The sequence below is a fragment of the Macrotis lagotis genome, chromosome 3, assembly GCF_037893015.1.
Source record: "Macrotis lagotis isolate mMagLag1 chromosome 3, bilby.v1.9.chrom.fasta, whole genome shotgun sequence".
NCBI classification, from domain to species: domain Eukaryota; kingdom Metazoa; phylum Chordata; class Mammalia; order Peramelemorphia; family Peramelidae; genus Macrotis; species Macrotis lagotis.
Genome location: NC_133660.1, coordinates 144,705,158 through 144,724,835, shown reverse-complemented (window position 1 = coordinate 144,724,835; position 19,678 = coordinate 144,705,158). Strand labels below are relative to the sequence as shown.

General features: G+C 35.9%; 1 protein-coding gene across 1 annotated transcript in view; it reads left to right on the top strand.

The window, feature by feature from the left end:
* The window catches only part of LOC141517869 (UPF0462 protein C4orf33 homolog), a 65,491-nt gene extending 50,520 nt beyond the window's left edge, over window positions 1–14,971 (top strand). The window contains exons 6-7 of the mRNA XM_074229296.1: window positions 11,925–12,124; window positions 14,004–14,971. Coding sequence (XP_074085397.1) covers window positions 11,925–12,124; window positions 14,004–14,091 — 288 coding nt within the window. The 3' untranslated portion in view covers window positions 14,092–14,971. The remainder of the gene's footprint in view (window positions 1–11,924; window positions 12,125–14,003) is intronic.
* The last annotated feature ends 4,707 nt before the right edge of the window (window positions 14,972–19,678 follow it).

The window sequence follows — 19,678 nt, the reverse complement described above, 5'->3', positions numbered from 1 at the left end:
TTTGTTTCCAGGTTTTTTTTTTTTTTTGCAAAGCAATGGGGTTAAGTGACTTGCCCAAGACCACACAACTAGATAATTATTAAGCATCTGAGGCCAGATTTGAACTCAGGTACTCCTGACTCCAGGGCTGGTGCTCTATCCACTGTGCCACCTAGCCACCTCCTTGTTTCCAGTTTTTGTACAATAATTGAGCTGCTATAAACATTTTTATATCTTTTCCCCCTCTTTCTTTGACTTATTTGGGGGTTTAGATTTACTAGTGGTACTATTGTTTCAAGTAACTTTTTTTGGTTATTTTCTAAATTGCTTCCTAGAATGACTTCTCCAGGTCCTTTACACAAAAGCTATCTAGTCACATCTCCCTCACCTTGAGCCTGGCTTTATATTTTTCCCTATTATATTTTAATCTTAGTAAATTTGCTCAATGTGCCAGCCTGTCAATATCTTTTGGAGTTTTAATCTTCTCATCCAATGTATTAGTTTTCCCTTCAAGATTTGTGCCATTTGCACACTTGAAAAGCATGCCATTTAAGATTTAATTCAGGTTATTGATAAAAACCTCAAATAGAACAGGGTTTAACATAGAGCCCTGGGGTCTTCTACTTAAGTCCTTCCTCATGGTTGATATTGATCCATCATTCTCTTTTGGTTTAGGCATTCAAAGAGTTCCTGTTCAACTCATCTGCCTATCCAAACCATCCCCAATAATGATTTTGATAGGAATTCATATAGTTTTAATACTTAAAAAGTATATACATATCTGACTTTTTGAATGTAACATAGAAATCAGATCATAGTATAATGGCACAATCATAAAAATGAATACACACACACACACACACACACACACACACATATATATATATAATATTTTAAGACCTTCAGAGAACTTTGCATGTACATTTTAAACTTTATTAAGGCTAAAATGCACTAAGAATTTGGAGACACCTTCTTAGTGCATCTGAGCTTCAGAATAAACCCTGGAGGTAGGCACTACAGGTGTTATTATCTCCATTATTATCCCCATTTTATGGATAATAAAATAGAGTTAGAGATGTTAAGTTATTTGCCCATAATCAGACAAGTGATATGTCAATTAGGATTTGAAACCAGCCATGAGTAATTTCATCATTTCCTTTTGTACCCATTAGTAAATGTCTACCAATTGTGTTTTACGAACCACTTGTAGAAAGATCTAAATATGGTTATTTGGGAAGATTATTAACCCATCTTTCCCAGTTGTTACCCTTATTCCCAAATGAAAACAATGTCATACCTGAAAGTCATAATTATAATAGAGCAATTAGGGTTATGCCCCAAGTTTGCAAAGAGTCCACTGATGGCTCTTATATTTCTTCAGAAGACATAAATAGCTGTATCTAGCAATTAGTTAACAAGAATAAAGAGGTGAAACAAGGGAATTCCTCTTTGATCTGGACTTCCCTACTCCCCTAGTCTTCTGCACCCCCCACCCCCAAGTAAAAGCTTTGTGGAGACAAAGTCTTCCCAAAGAGGAAGTTATAGAGAATTTCCCTGGATTATTTCAGATACCAGAGCATAGATCCTAAGCATTAGGGTCAGTCTTTCTCTGAACTCTTCTCCACCACCACCAAGGGAATTTGCTTTATAAAGTTGTGGGATTTGAAACTTACTCCAAACCCCTGTATTTTTCCTAATAGGGTCATACTCTTAAAAAAATAAAACCAATGGATGTGCATCTTGAGCCTTACTGACACATTTGCAAATTACCAATCTTTGCTTTCTTTCTCCCCCTCCCCATTTTTCATGGTGGTAATTAAGGACTGTAAATTTCACTTTATCATTTGTGTTGGGGACGAAGCAGCATAAATCATTGTAATGGCACGTTTATTTCAGTAATGCCAGCATGCCTGCAAATCACTTGTAAATTGGTTCCATGGGTGTACTGCTCTCCAATTAATCAGAAACCCATGGGCATACATTTCTTGGGCTTCTGTCAAAGGCTTCGTTACAGTAAGTAAAAAAAAGCAGTTGCTGACCTTTCTCCATTTTTATTTATCATTGGTAAGGACTTAACGGCTTTAGAGCCCTGCTACCGCTCATGGGGAATGTTTTCATGGTGGGCCCTGGCATAAACCTAACTGAGCATTGCATTTCAGCTCTTCAGGCCAGGATTTATACCCAAGAAAATGTCAGACAGACCTAGTGCGGCTTATAGTCAGCAAAACTAATATCTGCTTTAACACTGGCTTCTGTACCTTTTGAACATCTGAGACAAATGTAGGTAGGAAAACATGAGATGCCATCTGGGTTTTACATAAACAGATTATTTAGTTGAGGAAAAAGGGAAAGAAACACATATGTTGGAATAAACTGTGGGAATAGGTGTGGAATAGGTACATAAATGTCTCTTGGCTGATTCATACTTCCAATATTTCAGAGCTACCAATCAGTATCCTCAGGGGGTGTCACAGGGAAAGTTTCTTTGCTAAGAGACTCTAATGCTGTTTGTTCTTTGACTTGCTTCTGCAGAGAGAAAATGGATATCTTTATTGTCAGATAGCTCTATGGTGGGACATTTCAGCAAGTGGATATAATGGGTGCTGAGTGATGCTCCTGCTACCCTGCTGATCTTTGGCTACTATGCTTCCTGGAGGGATGGGAGAAGGGGAAGCCAGTTCTCTTTTATGTATCTCTTTTATGATATAGATGGGAACTAGCTGGCACAGTGGATAGTGGGCTGGACCTGGATCAGGAAGATGAGTTTTCCTAAATTCAAATTTGACCTCAGATTAACTATTTGACCCCAGGCAAGTCACTTAACCCAGTTTCCTCCTCTGGAGAATGAAATGGCAAACCATTCCAGTATTTTTGCCAAGTAAACTCGTCATAAAGAGATAGACACAACAAGTAAGTTAGGGAGAGTAGCTTCTGAGAATTTTTAAAGCCCTTCCTTTGAAATTGTCTTTTGGACTTCATTGGTCTAACTCTTTTATAAGCTTTTTTTTTTATTGAAGCAGGGAAGAGTTTGGATTAGACCTGCAATTTCACTGATATAGGGAATTCTGATCAGGAAATGTAATCAAAATAAGATACTAACCTTACTTTATGCAGGGAGCAGCACTGGAACTCAAGTCTTTATGACTTGGAGGCTAGTAATATATGCTTTCCACTACACAGTCCCTCTGAGTTATAATCAGCCAGCTATTTGGAGAGTATTGGCTATTTGTTTTGATTTCACATTTAAAATTAATAAGCTGGCAAAACTGTGCCTGAATTTAAGAGAATATGTAACCCTTATTAAAAAAAGACAGCTTTTTAAAATATAGTTTTCCTGTTTCTATTCCTAGTATTTAAAATTGTCAAGGTGAGTATAGCCATAATAAACACTTGTTTAAAATGTAAAAAAAATTGAACTAACTGAAAGATAACTTCTGTAACATGTTTGCTTCTGTGTCTAATTGAAATAATAATATTAAGATGATTATAAATCTTCTACAGTCAAATCTAATTTTAGTCTTTGGGCAAAAGTTCCCTTGGGAGAGGAATACCCCAAGATGAAAAACAATCACACCTGGGAAGAAGTCACTCTCAATAAAATGCGGTGTGTGTGTGTGTGTGTGTGTGTGTGTGTGTGTATTTGGCACTGGATGACTTTGCTCATTGTAATTTAAGGCTATATCAAAACCAAAATGAAGACTTTGTCCCAGGGCTTTGAAATTTGGTGGAAGCAGACCTTCTCTCCAAAGCAACTACTAAACTTGACTCACTTTACCTCAAGGTTTTTCACAGCCTGAGCTGTTTCATATTGCTGAGGCACAAGGGTCTACCTTTACCCAGTGGGCCGTTCTTGCAGGGAAAGGGTTCTGTTGTCCCAAAATCTACAGTCAGTGACTCTAGGTCAGACTGTCCTGTGCTATTTTCATGCCAAATGTAAACTCCCATCCCCTGTTAATTAAAGCTCTGGGCTAATTGGGCTAAATCTGGGTAGGGGTTGGGTGAGGAGAGACAGATGTATAGACAGAAACAGAGATAGACAAATGGACAGCTAAAATCAGAAAAAGAGAGAGAGATAGACTGTGTGTGTGTGTGTGTGTGTGTGTGTGTGTGTGTGTGTGTGTGAGTGTGAGAGAGAGAGAGAGAGAGAGAGATTTCGGAGAAGTAGATTGTCTTGCTCTTTACTCTCATATTCTCTGAAGGAATTAATTGGAACATTTGATGTCTGCACCATGGAGCCAGAGATCACAGGGGGAAAAAAGTCTCAATTCTTGTGTTAAGCTAAAACACCTGAATTAGAATTGTTTTAATAATGGCTACATTACTATGATACTGTATGGGAAGTACTGACTGTGTTTCTGGATTTAGATTCAGGAAGCCCTGGCTTCACATTTGTTGTTGTTACTGTTATTGTTTGTCCTTTGTTCTTGTAGAACTCTGACATCAAGGCGGTGATGCTATGTCATCCAAGTGAGTTGATTTAAGGGATGGGTGCTGTGCTGTCATCAGCCTCACTTTCTCCTCTGAAACCATGTGGTTAAGGCTCCTGATATGGATTAGGATGACTGGGGATGGCCCTAGATGAAATGGAAGACTTTGGCCTTTTTAAGCACAGGTCAATCATTTAGTTACTGGTCTGTGATTTACTAGCTGTATGAACTTAGGCAAATCACCTAATCTTGATTGCCTCTCATCCAGAGTCATCTCCAGTCATTCTGATTCATATCTAGTCTCATATCTAGTCATTGGATCCAGATGGCTTTGGAGGAGAAAGTGAGACAGCACCCCTTCACTTAAATCCAATTCCCTTTCTTATCAAGCCAACCTCCTCCCTGATATCATGTCCTTCAAGAATGAAGGACAAACATCATCATCATCATCATCATCATCATCATCATCAACAGGGCCTGTCACCCTGGGTTAATGTACCACTCTGGACTTTAGACAATTCCCTAGAACTTACTTATTGAATCATATGCCAGTTGCAATTTATATTATTGTAGGGGGATACCCACACTGGGAGTTCTTCATGCTGATGAAATCCTAGAACCTTCATAAATTATGCAATAGAAATAATGATTCTGCTTAGAGAAAGCATTTCACGCTGGGCCATTAAAACATAGGTTTGTTGACATTTTACATTTTATTTGGGTGTGTTGGGGAGGGTATACAAGAATTCTGATTATCACATACATTCATCATGTATAGGAGAAATTAGTTGTCAAAAAGCATAGGAAAGAATATTTTCATTTATTTAGTTAAAGGATATTTCCTACTGTTGAATGTCTAGTTATTCTGGGATTATGTGAGATATGAAAGTCAAAGAATGAGTATATAAAGGAAGTACTTTAACTGTCAGGTTTCTGCCTAGTGTGTAACTTTTAACTTGATGGTATTCATATGACTTAAGGCATTTTATTTTGCTAAAATTTCTTAAATATTTTTCTTTATTCTTTTAAAATATTACTATTATATGATCATTTCTTCCCCAATAAATAAAAAATAAAGTGATCATTCCTCCCTTGCAAAAAGATATACTCTATTAAATATCTGTTGTCTGATTCTTTTATGCTGAAAAGAGGGAGGCACATTTCAAGTCAAGATTGGTCACTATCAATCAGAATTCTGGTGTCTCTCAGTCTTGGTTTCTTTGACATTATTGTATACACAGTGACTTCTTAAGTAGAGATTAAATAATTCAACTAAACTTTGAAAGCTGTCACATTTCACTTAGAACTGTAACAAGGATATGAACTGAAAAACCAAGTTCTTAAAGATGAAGTACATGACCCTCTTTCCTATCCCCTTCCTAACCATTATCTTGCCCAATTGATCATTTCTGGCCCAACAAGCAGCATGAGAAATTTTCAGCTAAAGAACTTTCATTCTTCAAGGCACAGCAAAAAGAGGCTTGGAATGAAGAGAGCCATGACCACAATGGTAAGTACATTCTATCAAGAATAAATAAAATCTCCAAAGCTTGACAGGGAAGAACATGGAGAGGTATTCAAGCGACTAACCACACTTAAAGGTTTTTCCTTTTCCTGGAGGAATCTATTCCAAGAAGAAATTGATTTGAGGCCCTCTGCATACAAAAGCAGAAGGGCAATTTTTTAGAGCCAAAGGAAAATCTTGGGTGGTAATCTTAAGTGAGGAAATAGTCTATTATATCTGTCTGGTATGTATCCAAAAGGTGCACTTTCTTCTTGTGGATAGAATGCTCTGCTTGGAGTGAGCTGGTCCTAGGTTTGAAGTCTGTCTCTGACACTAGCTGTGTGACCCTGGGCAGTTAATTTGATTTCACTGAGCCTAGGTTTCCCTCTATGATATCTGGAATTATTGTGAGAATCAAAAATATATGTACTTTGTGAGTCTTAAAGTGTTATACAAATTATTATTTTCCTACTTATTAACCTATTTATGCCCTGAAAAACAGTATAATATAATGAATAAAGAACTGGATTGTTTTTCTGCCTTTAAGATTTCCTGACTGTGTAGCTATGAGCAAGTACCTTAACTTCCCTAAAATTTGTTTCTTAATCTTTAAAATGAAGATGATAATATAGCATAATATAAATGAATAAATGGACGAATAAAAACCATTTTAAAGACTATATACTAAGGCTGACAGTAAAAAATATCAATTCAAGGATTTTATATTCTAATGGTAATAATGGTTAGCATTTATAGAATAGTTTAAGATTTACAGGTTCTTTACATATTTTAATCTTACAACAACTTTGTGAAGTCTGTACATAATAAGAGGAGATAATATATTAGACAACACAGTTTCAGTTATAAATCAGACAGATAGTGAGACCCTATAGTTGAATTCTCTATTTGATAAACTCAAAGTAGCTCTTTATTACTTATAGGATCAAATGTAAAACCTTGTTTGACTGTTAAAGTCCTTTATAACCAGTCTTCCTACCTTGTCAGCCTTTCTTCCAACTAAGTCTAGTTTCAGGCTTATTCCCTTCCTTATTGTTCAGCAGTGTCCAATTCTTTGTGACCTCATAGACTTAACCATCCACTAGATTTTCTCAGCAAAAATATTGGAGTATCTTTTTCACCAGCTGATCCTTTTGTCAGAAAATCAAAGGTTGTGACTTTCCAAGGATCACTACTAGAAAGTATCTGATCTAGATTTGAACTCATGTCTTCCTAACTCAAGATCCAGTGCTCAATTCACTGTGTCACCAACTGTCTCTACTTCCTTTCTTGTATTCTGTAATATGGTAACACTAACTTTCTTGTTCTTCCAAGCCTCTAACTGAAAAGATCAGAACGACCACCCTCTGGTGGTTAAATATATTTAATGTCACATTTCCTGTACAATTCTGTGTAATTCTCTGCTATCCTATAACATGTCATTGACCACAAGTTATGTGACTAGGGCATAGTGGAAACAGCTACAGCATATGACCTTAGACCGGGGTGGGGATCATCTAACCCAAGAGCTAGTGAAATCACTTGGTCTGGTGTTCCCTCTGCAGTCCCTCAAGCAGAACTTAAAATTCAATAAATCTAGGAGCTTTTTAAGGGTGAATTAATTAAATGTTTGACCAAATAACAGATTATTTATTGTTGATAATTTTATATTTATTTGTAATTATTTGTAATACAAATAATTTATTTGGAATTATTAAGTTGATAATTTTATATTTTCCTTGAATGGTATTATAAATATTCAAATGGTCTTTGGGAGAAAAAAAGATTCCCCATTCCTGCCTTAGACAGTATTTATTCATTTCTTTCATGCATCTCTCTAAATGGATTTGGGTGAACAGTAAATTTTAATTCTTTTTACATGAATATTTTGTTTTCCAATCATATATAATAGTAATTTTTATCTATCAGTTTTTGTAAGGTTTTGAATTTTACAATTTTTCTCCCCCTCTCTCCCACAGAAGACAATCTGATGATTTTTACATTGTTTCCATGCTATGCATTGATCAAAATTGAATGTGTTGAGAGAAAAACATATCCTTGAGGAAGAAATAAAATATTAGAGATAGCAAAATTATGCAGTACATGAGACAACTTTTAAAAAAAAATTGAAGATAATAATCTTTGTTTAAATACCATAGTTCTTTTCTCTGGATACAAATGGTATTCTCTGTCACAGATACCCTTAAATTATCCCTGATTATTGCACTGATGGAATGAGCAAGTCTGTTAGTGTTGGTCATCACCCCCATGTTGCTGTTGGAGTGTATAATGTTCTTTTGGTTCCACTCATCTTGCTCAGCATCAGTTCATGCAAGTCTTTCCAGACTTCTCAGAATTGCCATCCCTCCTGATTTCTAATAGAACAATAATGTTCCATAACATACATATAACACAGTTTGTTCTATCATTCCCCACTTTATGGACATCTCCTTGATTTCCAGTTCTTTGCCACCACAAATAGAAATTTTAATTCTTTAGATTTTGTTTTCCATAATTGCTACCTTGGCGATACTATTAGATAACTTTTGAGAAGTCCAAATCCTCTGTTCCTCTAAAGTTCACAAGGTCCTTCTCTGGTCAAGGAGAGACAAAAGAGACTGAGGCTGATGTCAAGAGCAAGACCAAGGTCAAGACATTCCTCTTGTCTTCTGCCAAGGGATTTCTTCTCAGAAGACGCTCTCTCTTCTCACCTGCCATTCACTTGAATTTCTAGGGTTGTGAACTGTTATTTTTTTTTTTGAAGATCCATAGAGTATGATCAAGTCCTTTAACTCATCTAAACATATTTTTCTGTTCCTCCTAGTTGAAATACCTATTGACTGTTTCATAGAACTTATTCATTCATACCTTGATTCAATGATTTGTGCCCTTTCCTAACAAAGTTATTAGTACTTAACTATCTCGTCAGTCACTTTAAGTGGGGGTAATTGTGTAGGAAGAGTACATGCATGTGCCACTCCTCTGCCCCACCAAATCTATTACAAAGAAAATGAAAGTCCCTGTCTTATGAATTTCCTATATAAGGCAGCTTTCCTTACCTCTGAAATGATCATGCCCTTTAAATTAAGAACTGTACCTTGGGGTCTCCTCTTTTAATGTTACTCTTCTATTAAAAGTTTACTGAACTATTCCTGCCACTGGGGAGGTCTGCTTCAATATTAAAGTACTAATAAACCCTTCATTTTTAGCTGCCTGTATTCTTCATGAAAAAAGGCACAAAGCCTGTAGGGACTGATTCCATGGTTGCAGGTTTAGATGAGAGGAATTTTGATCTCCATATTGGAGGTGTTACATTCTTTCCCAAGTGCCATCATTGATATTATGACTCAAAAAAAGAGAATAGGCAGCCTGTTAAAAATGAGTTCAGGTAATCAATGTCAATTTTTTCCCTGACAGATTATCCCTTCTGATCTGGATTTTAAATCTTGCTATGGTAAAAATGTTATAAAGTTTGAGGGGGATTTATTTGGATATATAGATTATCATTCATTTAATATGTATTTCTATAGTGCCTAATTTGTATCAAACATGTTCTCAACCCTTTTTTACAAATATTAAAATGTAAATATCTCATGTAAAATGTAAATATAGAGTAAACACAATTTTGGGGGAGGGGAGCAGGTAAAAAGGACAGTATTAACAACTCAGGAAAGGTAGTTGTATCCTCAACAAAAATAAGTGAGTTAGGAAGAGAGGTTCATTTTGTGGGGAAAGGTAAGTGATAAACCAATGAATAAGGAAAGAACAACACATTTTCTGAAAAAAAATTGTTTGCAGTAAAAATAAATGCTCATTTATCAAGGATTTTGATATAAGCTAATTTATGCCATCTTCAGTAATTCAAAAGAGTTTGTCAGAATCACAGGGTCTCAGAGTTAGAAGGAACCTTAGAAGCCATTCCAATTTTTATGTAAATAAGAGTCCTTTCTACACTTTTCTTAATAAGAAGTCCTTCAACTTTTTTAAGACTTGCAATGGGGGGGGGGAGACATTACCTTCTGAGACCAATTGTTCTATTTTTTGAATAGTTCTTATTGTTAGGTCACTTCCCTTTTACAGTTTGGGTCTTTATGACTTCAGTTCTTTGTTCTTAGATCTGTTTTCTCAGATCAAGTACTTCAAATTCATTTCCCCTTCCCCTTCAAATTCATTTCCCATAGGAAAAAGGAAGATTGCATTCTCTGAACTGAAATTTGAAACAAAATACATTCTCACCCTCATAGAACTGAATAAGGCTCATGTAGTTCCTTCCTCTGTAATTCAATTAATGTCATTCATTTAGCATGTGATTAGTGTGTACTTAATTCCAGGAACAAGCATTTACCATGTGATTACTGTGCGCTTGTCACATTTAGTTACTTATGAATTAATCGTACTGATTTGTTTTCAAGATTTTTTTTTTTAGGAGTTAACTGAAGGGGGTGGCTAGGTGTCGCAGTGGATAAAGCACTGACCCTGGAGTCAGGAGTACTTGGGTTCAAATCCGGTCTCAAACACTTAATAATTACCTAGCTGTGTGGCCTTGGGCAAGCCACTTAACCCCATTTGCCTTGAAAAAAAACCCCCCCAAAAAAAGGAGTTAACTAAAAACATGTGAAATTTGATCCTCAGGATAGGACCTTATGTTTTTGTATTTTTAGATTTCACATATGGAGACCGGGGTGAGGGGCATAAGAATGTTAGACTTGAGGATAGGGAACCTAGTTTACAATCCTGGCTTTGGCATGTCAGATTTTTAAATTTTTGCTTATAATAGGAATAGAGTAAAGTCATGGACAGGGAGTATAACCTCTCTGGGACTCAGTTTCCTTAACTACAAATTGGGGTCAATAGCAGTATCACTCCCTACTTTTTAGTATTTAAAGAAAAGTGATTATAGAGTCATATATATATATATACATATATATATATATGAATTATTATTATTTTGTTATCTTGAAATGTTGACACATATATCATGATTGTTGAGAAGCAATTAGAAGAAATTCCCTCTAAACAGTGCTACTTATGAGCTCTTCAGAATGTCTACATGTTTTCCATAATGAAAATCTTTTGTTTGTCATTCAAAGTCCTTCTAAACCTAGTCTTGTACCCTGAAACCTTTTCAGTTTTCGTTATACCTTGTTTCCTCTGTTCCCAAATACTGTTTGATTTGGTAACATTGAACTCCCTACTGTTCCTCAAACAAGATATTTCATCTATTGGGTCTGGTTGTTCTCCAAGTTTGGAATGCCCTCCCTCCTCTTTGCTATATCCTGGTTTTCCTGATTTCCTTCAATTTCAGCTAAAATCCTAGCTTTTACAGGTCTTTTTTTAAAACCTCTCTTAAATCTAGGATCTTCTTTCTTAAGTCTTTCCCTTTTATCCTTTATATAACTTAAAAAAAAACATACACATATGTATTATATATATATATATATTATATATATTTTATATATATATTCGTTTGTTTGCCTGCTATCTCTTTCATTAGATTGTGAGCTCTTCTGAGGTAGGGATAGTCTTTTGACTTTTTTTGTAGATGGATAGCTTAGCACAATGTCGCTCATAGTAGACACATTGTTTATTGATTAAATATTTCATAGCTTTGCAACAGATATTAATATGCTATTGTTACTTCAGTTGCCTCAACATTAATTTTGTTGTCATCTACCAATTTTTCTGGGTCTGAGGTGTAAGTTCAAAGTTGTAATGTTCATCCCATTTATTTTTGATTGGAGAAGTCTTTCATATGGTTGTTTATATTTTGTATTTTTCCTTCTGAGATCTGTTTGTTCATGTTCATCGATTGCTTCCCATCCATAAATAGATCTTGGTATTATATATTCTTATTTGCTTCCTCTTTGTCAAATATCGGTTATTTTCCACCCAATTGACAACTTCCTTTTTATCCTAGTTGTGAGATATATTACATTTTAAATAATGTTGATTTAAATATAAATCTCTTTCTTTTTTCTCCCTTTTCCTCCCTCTTCTTTATATTCATCACATGTAAGAAAGAGCTGGATTTAAATTTTAGGGCTGATATTGCTGGGAATGAGTGGAATGGAACTACACTTCTTCCTTGGGAATATTTCCCTCCTGGAATTGACAAGATGAATTTATATGCCATCCATGGATCTGGAGAAAGAAGAATTTATGAAGCTCTTTATCCAATACCCCATGAAGAGATTGCAGATGGACAAGGGCCCAATTTGTGAGTGTTTTCTGATCATTTGATTTAGTGTTCTTTTTTTGGATTGTCAGTCCAACTGGTGGAGAGACAGAAAGCACAATTTATGAGACTGTGTTATAATAAAGCAAATTAGAAATTCATTTGAATAGCTTAATGAACTAAAATAGCTTCATTGTGATTTAAAGAAAAGAAATAATTAAATCTTTCTTAGTATGGATAGATGATAGAAACATAGATGTAATTTCAGCTGTACTTCTGATAGAGAGGCTTTGCCCTACCAAAGTGTAGTGGGATGAATATTTAACTGAGTTTGAGACTCAGGTTTTTGAATAGTTGGCTATGTGACCTTGGGTAACTCCTTTATTCTTTTTGAGCCAGTTTCTTGATCTGTAAACTACATAAGAATACTCCAAGGTGGGAGGAAAGAAAGTTTAATGAATTAATCATTTTTTTTAGGTTTTTTTTTTGTAAGGCAAATGGGGTTAAGTGGCTTGCCCAAGGCCACACAGCTAGGTAATTATTAAGTGTCTGAGACCGGATTTGAACCCAGGTACTCCTGACTCCAATGCCAGTGCTTTATCCACTAAGCCATGTAGCCACCCCACTAATGAATTAATCATTTATGAAGAGCCAACTATGTGCATTAGTTACTATAGAAATGTGAATTCTATGGCAAAAACATTGAGTGTATTCACAGTTTATTTTAAATTTTTTAAAACTTTTTAGAAAGTAATATTAAGATTCCTCTATAATATATTTTGTCTTTATCAATTCCTAATCCTAACATCAAAAAAAAGAAAAGTGAAACTTTTACTAATTACCTTAATGATTGAAAAATTCACATGGTACCTTGAGTTAATTTGTTGAATTAGGATAAAGCCTTTTTTAATTACCCTAAATACCAGTACCCTCTCTCTCAATCTACCTTGTTTTTGTACTATCCTCAGTGGTTCACTAGTATAGGAGCTGACACTTGATAGAATTTTTTTTTTTATTTTGCAAGGCAGTGGGCTTAAGTGACTTGCCCAAGGTCCCATAGCTAGGTAATTATTAAATATGAGGCTGAATTTGAACTCAGATCCTTCTGATTGCAGGGTTGGTGCTCTATCCACTATATCACCTAGTTGCCCCAAGTAGTAGAATCCTAATAAATATTCACTATTGACAGGGTTGGGGGGACAGGGGAAGACATTCTTATACAGGGAAGCACCTGATGGGCTCAATGATACTCCTTGTGGAGCAGTTTTCAGGTAAATAGCAGAGTAGTATTTTTTTTTTCTTTTTTAGGTTTTTTTTTTTTTTTTTTGTAAGGCAAACGGGGTTAAGTGGCTTGCCCAAGGCCACCCAGCTAGGTAATTATTAAGTGTCTGAGACCAGATTTGAACCCAGGTACTCCTGACTCCAGGGCCGGTGCTTTATCCACTATGCCACCTAGCCGCCCTAGAGTGGTATTTTCTACCTAAGCAATAGAAGACTACTGAAAGAGAAAAAAAACTGGTTTCATAAACCTTCAGGACTCAGAGCACAGACCATACCGTGGAGTGTGGCCTCTCTTTACCTCCACTTTTCATTTCCCTTCACTACTCTGTTGAGTTTTTCCTTGAAATCTTCCTTGAGCCCTTCCAAGGTTAATATTCCACCCCCCCCACAATTGCCTTGTTTTTTACCTAACTATATTTTGTTTCTTGGGGAAATATGTAAACTTCTTGAAGGCAAGGGAGTCTCATTTTTTTTGTCTTTGTATCTTCAGTGCCTAGTATGTGTTGTACATAATAGCCACTTGATAAACGTTGAATTGAATGAAATGGAATTTTAACAAATGCATAGAATCTTGGGTCATATGTTTAAAAACTAAATTTCTTTTTCTTTCTTTCTCACCCCACCCTTTTTAATTTTGAAGCCATCTCCTGGAATATTTCAAACCCTTTGATCTGAAGTGGGTGATGGGAGAAGACTGGGAGCAGCCCTCTTCAAAGCTGTGGCCTTAGACATTGTTCAGTTGTTTTTAGTTTACAGAAATTGTTTCAAAAAGCCCAGAGAAATCGATGGAGTAGGTCCCAATTCAATTCACTTCTTTACCCTTTGATTGTATCCTGGAAAAGTAAATCTTAGTCCATTATGGCTCCCAATATAATGTCACAATACATGAGAAATAAAACATCTATACAAAGAGATCTTAAATAACTTAATATCAATAAAATTCATTTTTATAACCAAGAGAGGCTTTTCCATAGGCAAGGTCCCTGGTCCATGGAGAGACTGCTAGAGTGCAGATTCCAGAGAGCATAGCTCCATCCTTCTGCTAGAGAACTTCACTTTCTCTGTACCTTAGTGACTCTAGTAATCTAGGTATAGTCCTCCCAGGTGGGAAGCATAAAGTTCGGGAATGAATAGTGGGGAACCCTAATCTTTATATCTAGTTAAAGAGAAGGGTTAGGATTGGGGTGGAGAAGTATAGCTCTGCTTAGCCTAACAGTCTTGACTGATGGTGATAGGGGATGAAGAACTTGGATCAGAAAACTCTAACTGGTGAACACCCTTGCCTTCTGGTTTTGGGGGGCAAGGAAAGAAATCCTATATGAATGAACGAATCTCTTGCATAAGTCTGTATTCTTTCTGGTCTATATCTGGGTATCCTTAAGAACAAGAGAGAATGGGAGGAAATGAGTCCTTGGACTGGCTGTAAACACCAGTGGGTATAGCAGGTAGCACTTATGGTTGATCCCTCCTGAAACACCACAACATCACAGTGGGGGGTCCTGCCCACCCATGAAATATTAATATTTCTATAATTACTTAAAGTTGATTTTGTTTATGTAGAAAGGTTTTTTTTTTAATTGTTTTGTTTAAGTAGTTTCTGAGTTTGTATTTGGCCTGGTTTAGGCTGCCAGATCAGGTTGGTAGGCAAGTCTTAATTCTTACTCCTGCTCAGCCTTTATATCTTGACTGAAGGTTCTAATCCTTTGACTTGCCTGCCTTCATTCTAGCCTGGTTTACATCATAGTGAAAAGGGAAAGTTGGGTACTGGGAGTCTTGCCATGGTGATGGTAGAGTACAGAGGAGAGGAGTATTTGGGAAAAGGTATCAGATCATTCTCATTCTATGAAGAAAGACTGCCTTGGACCAGATATGCTTGATAACAATGTCTATTATTGTAAATAATATCTTTCTCTTCTGACAGAGCTAATTCCTAGAAAAAAAACTATCTGTGCTTGTTCACTTCCCAAACCCTGGTAAAATTTGGTCTTTGGACATCTTCTTTCAGCTGAAATGAGAATTTGCAATTTAGAGATTCTTAAGTACTTTCTTTCTCCAAGGCTATCAAGGCTCTTCAGATAGTTAAATACTTTCCCCCTACCTCAGTACTTAACTTTCTTGACTTGTTTGCTTTGATGTGGTTGACTGTCCCTTCTTCCTGGATGCTTTCCCCTAATTTAGGTTTAGTTTGCTTTCTTCCTGTTTGACCATTCTTTCTGTATCATCTCCTTTGCAGTATTATCATCCTACCTCTCCTAACTGTAGATGTTTCATGAGGCTTTGCCCTGGGCCATCTTTTCTTTCTATGATCTTGGGTTCAGTGAATTTATCAATTCACATTCATTTTCATCCCTTTGCAAATAATTTCCAGATCGGTATATATATATAATATGATATGATGGATATTTCTTAAGTACTTACTATGTCTTAGGAACTATGCTGGGTATACAAATAAAAAAGAAGCTATATTCTTTTCTGACTCTACTACTTATAATCTCTAACTTCCTGGACTACCCTTCTTCCTCCCCTTATTGTAAGTGATTCTTCCCCCCCCCCACCCCGATTTTCCTCTATATACTTACCTGATTCCATGTGGTTTCCACCCAGGAAATGTAAGTACCTTGATGTTGTAAAATATTTTTTTAAAAATTATCTATCTTGCCACATACACAGAGAGTTGGTATGAAAACTTTCAAGGGAGGAGGCCTATCTGGAGAACTGGGAAACAGGATGATTTAGGAAAGCTTGATTTTTCTCATCATAAAGAGACTAGGATGCATCTGTCAGCACATTGATGTGATTATAACATTATAACAGATCATGACCTATCCACATCCTTTCATTCAGTGTGATTCTTTGTTCATGATCCTTTACAGGGCCCCCCAAACTATATACAATCTGCTGGAAGACATTTGCTAGGGAAGAATCATAATTAGGATTTTTTTATCCTAATTTTAAAATTTGATTCAATTTTTAAATCCCAATTTTCAAAATTACCCCACAGACTGACTTGGGAATCTAAAGACTGGTTTGATTAGCTGAGGTGGGGAGAGACTTCATACTGTTGGTAGCAGTGTGAGGGGAGTGTGAGACCCCAGAATTCATGTATTAAGTTGTTGTTGAGGAGGCTGTAGTAGAGATTAGGAACAGGATGGTATTAGATAGGGGAATCATTCAAGCCAGTTATCTAGTAACTTCTAATTTTAGTCAATTTTTTCTTGTTAGCTAAGTATTAGATTTCAAAGGTCTGTAAGTATTGTCAGTGTCCCTTATAATAATAATTATTTGTTCTTTTATAAAACTTTAAGTTTGCAAAGGGCTTTATAAATATCATTTCATCCTTACAATAACCTTATTATTCCCATTTTACAGTTGAGAAAATCGAGGCAAACAAAGATTATGCAATTTATCAAGAGTCACATGACTAATAAGTTTCTGAGGCTAGATTTTATATTCATCAAGCTTTAAATACAGCATTTTCTAAATTCAGACCCCTTTAAATTTGTGAGCCTGGAGCAAAACCCCTGTTGTTCCCCCCACCCCAACCCCACCTCAGTCATAACTATGATTAAGTCTTTTATCATTTGTAAATAACTAATTCATTTTAAAATTACCATTCTATTTTATTTTCCCCCAGTTAATATAAAAACAAGTTTTAACATTTATTTTCAAAACTTTGAGTTCTGAATTCTCTTTCTTCCCACTTCATCCCCTCATTGAGAAAGCCAATAGTTTGATACATATTAAAAATGTGAAGTCATGCAAAATATTTTCATAATAGTCATGTTATAAAAGAATACAGACTACCCCCCCCAAAAAAATCTCAAGAAAAATAAAGTAAAAAAAAAGATATACTTCAATCTACTTTATTGAGGCTATCCATCTGTTATCTCTTATTCTCACTATATGACTGGTCCACCTTAAATGAGGTCTTGGGAACTTTAAATGAAAGTGTGTGTAAAGTTTTCTTTTCAGAGAGTTATTAACTGAGGGACTCTGGATTAATTTAGCAGCCAGGTCTGTTCTTTCAGCCATAAGCCATGCTGTCAGGGAAACTTAATTACACTTTAAGTGGGATGCAAATGAGTTGTGACACTACATCATTTCACATGAAAGGTTCATTACTTACATTAACTTGCACAATGCTCTCTCCTAAGCACAGGCTCATTACAATATTCCTGGGATTTTTTAAACATGCCTAAATGCAGGCAGGGTCTTTACTCTGAATTGCCTTTTCCTTTCCTAATCGTTAAGACTACAAATGTTCACTTTATTTAATGACTGCGAATTGGACTTGTGGATATAAGAACATACCAAGCCTGGCAGGAGGAAGGCTGGGCATAGCATCTGTCTACCCTCACAGTGGCATCTGAACTCAAGGTTGTCCTTTGAAAGCAACTGATGAAGGGGGGTCATCCCTACCAAAGGCTAAAGAAAGAACTTAAAGAGATTCCAAAGAGAAATTTCAAAGGGCTTCAACACAGGCCTTCTTGATGTTTCTCTAAAGATGAATTGGGAAGTAGAAATATTTATCAATTAATTATCATTTATTAAGTACCATTGTGGGCCAGAGGCACTGTATCAGACAGAGGATGTATGAAGACAAAAGTGAAAAAGGAAGATCCTGTCTTCCAGGATCTTAAATTCTAGACTTGAAAGAATGTCCACTCTAAACCTTTCATTATACAATCAATAAAACTGAAGCCTGATGCCCTGTTGGTGCTAAATGACAGAGCTGATATTTTTACCCAGGTTTTCTGACTTCACAGCTAGGTGGTGTGGTGGATAGAATACTGGATTTGGAGTCAAGAAGGTCATATTCCAGATTTCAAATCTGAATTTGGATACTTACTATCTGTGTGAGCCTGGTCAAGTCACTTCACCCTGTTTGCCTCCATTTCTTCATTTGTAAAATGAACTGGAAAAAGAAACATATCTTTGCTTACAAAAATATCAAATGTGGTCACTAAAAGTCTGAAACAACAAACCACTGAGCATCAATAATTTCTGACTTAAGGTTAGTTGTTATACAATGACATTCTTTGAACTCTGAAGAATAAAGAAAATTAATGTGGTCAGGTGGAAAGAATGTTAGATTTGGAGTCTTACAACTTAGAGTCAAAATTTGGTTGTGACACATAATGAGACCTTGGGAATATTTCTTGAATAATCTCTTCTAGCTCTAAATATATGATTCCATGAACGGAAATTGTAATAATAATTTGGCAGGTTTTTGGGAAGGAGATTCATCTTAAAGAAAACTCAAGAATATACCTAGGACACTTAGGAAAGGCTGAACTAACTCAAGCTTTATGATAACTTCATAAAGATAACTAGTTTTTCATTTTCAAAGCATTTCCCTTCGAACAATCTTATATGCATTTCCCAGGTAGGCTATTTTATAGAAGGGGAAACCCAGACACAGAAGTATAGACACATTTAGGCAAATAGATGTAGGTAGAGCAATAAATCTGGAGTTGGGAAGATCTGAATTCAAATTGGACTCCACAGATTTACAAACTGAATGAGTTGCTTAATAGTTTGCCTTAGTTTACTAAAAAAAAAAAGTAAAAAAAATGAGATAATAATAATAATAATAATAATAATAACAACAACAACATGCACCTACCTCAAATGGTAATAGTGAGGATCAACTGAAATAATTATGAAGTGCTTGACCCATATTAAGTGCTATTATCATTAAGTGATTTGCCCAGATTCCTACAACTAGTAAGGGTCTGCAATAAGATTTCTGGTTGCATGATCACTTTATAATGCACCGTTTTTGTAGCATCTATGGTATGGTGACTGAGGAAAAACAGACTGCTTCATGACACTATTATCATGTGAGGAATATGGGGGGGGGTGTTTAGGTTCCACAAGAATGTGAAAGGAATATTGATAATTTGCATTACAAAGACTGGAATCTGCCTTTATTATTGCCTATGGGCAGATGTGTGAGTTAAGACAAAAGATTTAGCCTCACCTGATCAAAAAAGACCTGAGATTAAGCCAGGTCTGCCCCATCTAGTTCCAAATTAATCTAGGGTCTTTGTCCTTCTCTTTTGCGCATGCTCAAAGCAGTAGCTATTCTTGCTCTTTGCCATAATGAGCAGGGAGGGGAAACAACATGGGGGTGAATTATATCAATTAGATTGGGACCCCAGCCAATGACTGGTACTAAGGGGCAGGAACAAAGCCTTGCAAATTGCCTATAAGACCTAATGTTTCCAGGATTCCTCACCATTTATTAAAATGTCTTAATAAAAAAAACATTTTAATCATTCTGGACTAAGTATTCATGAGCCATTCATAACA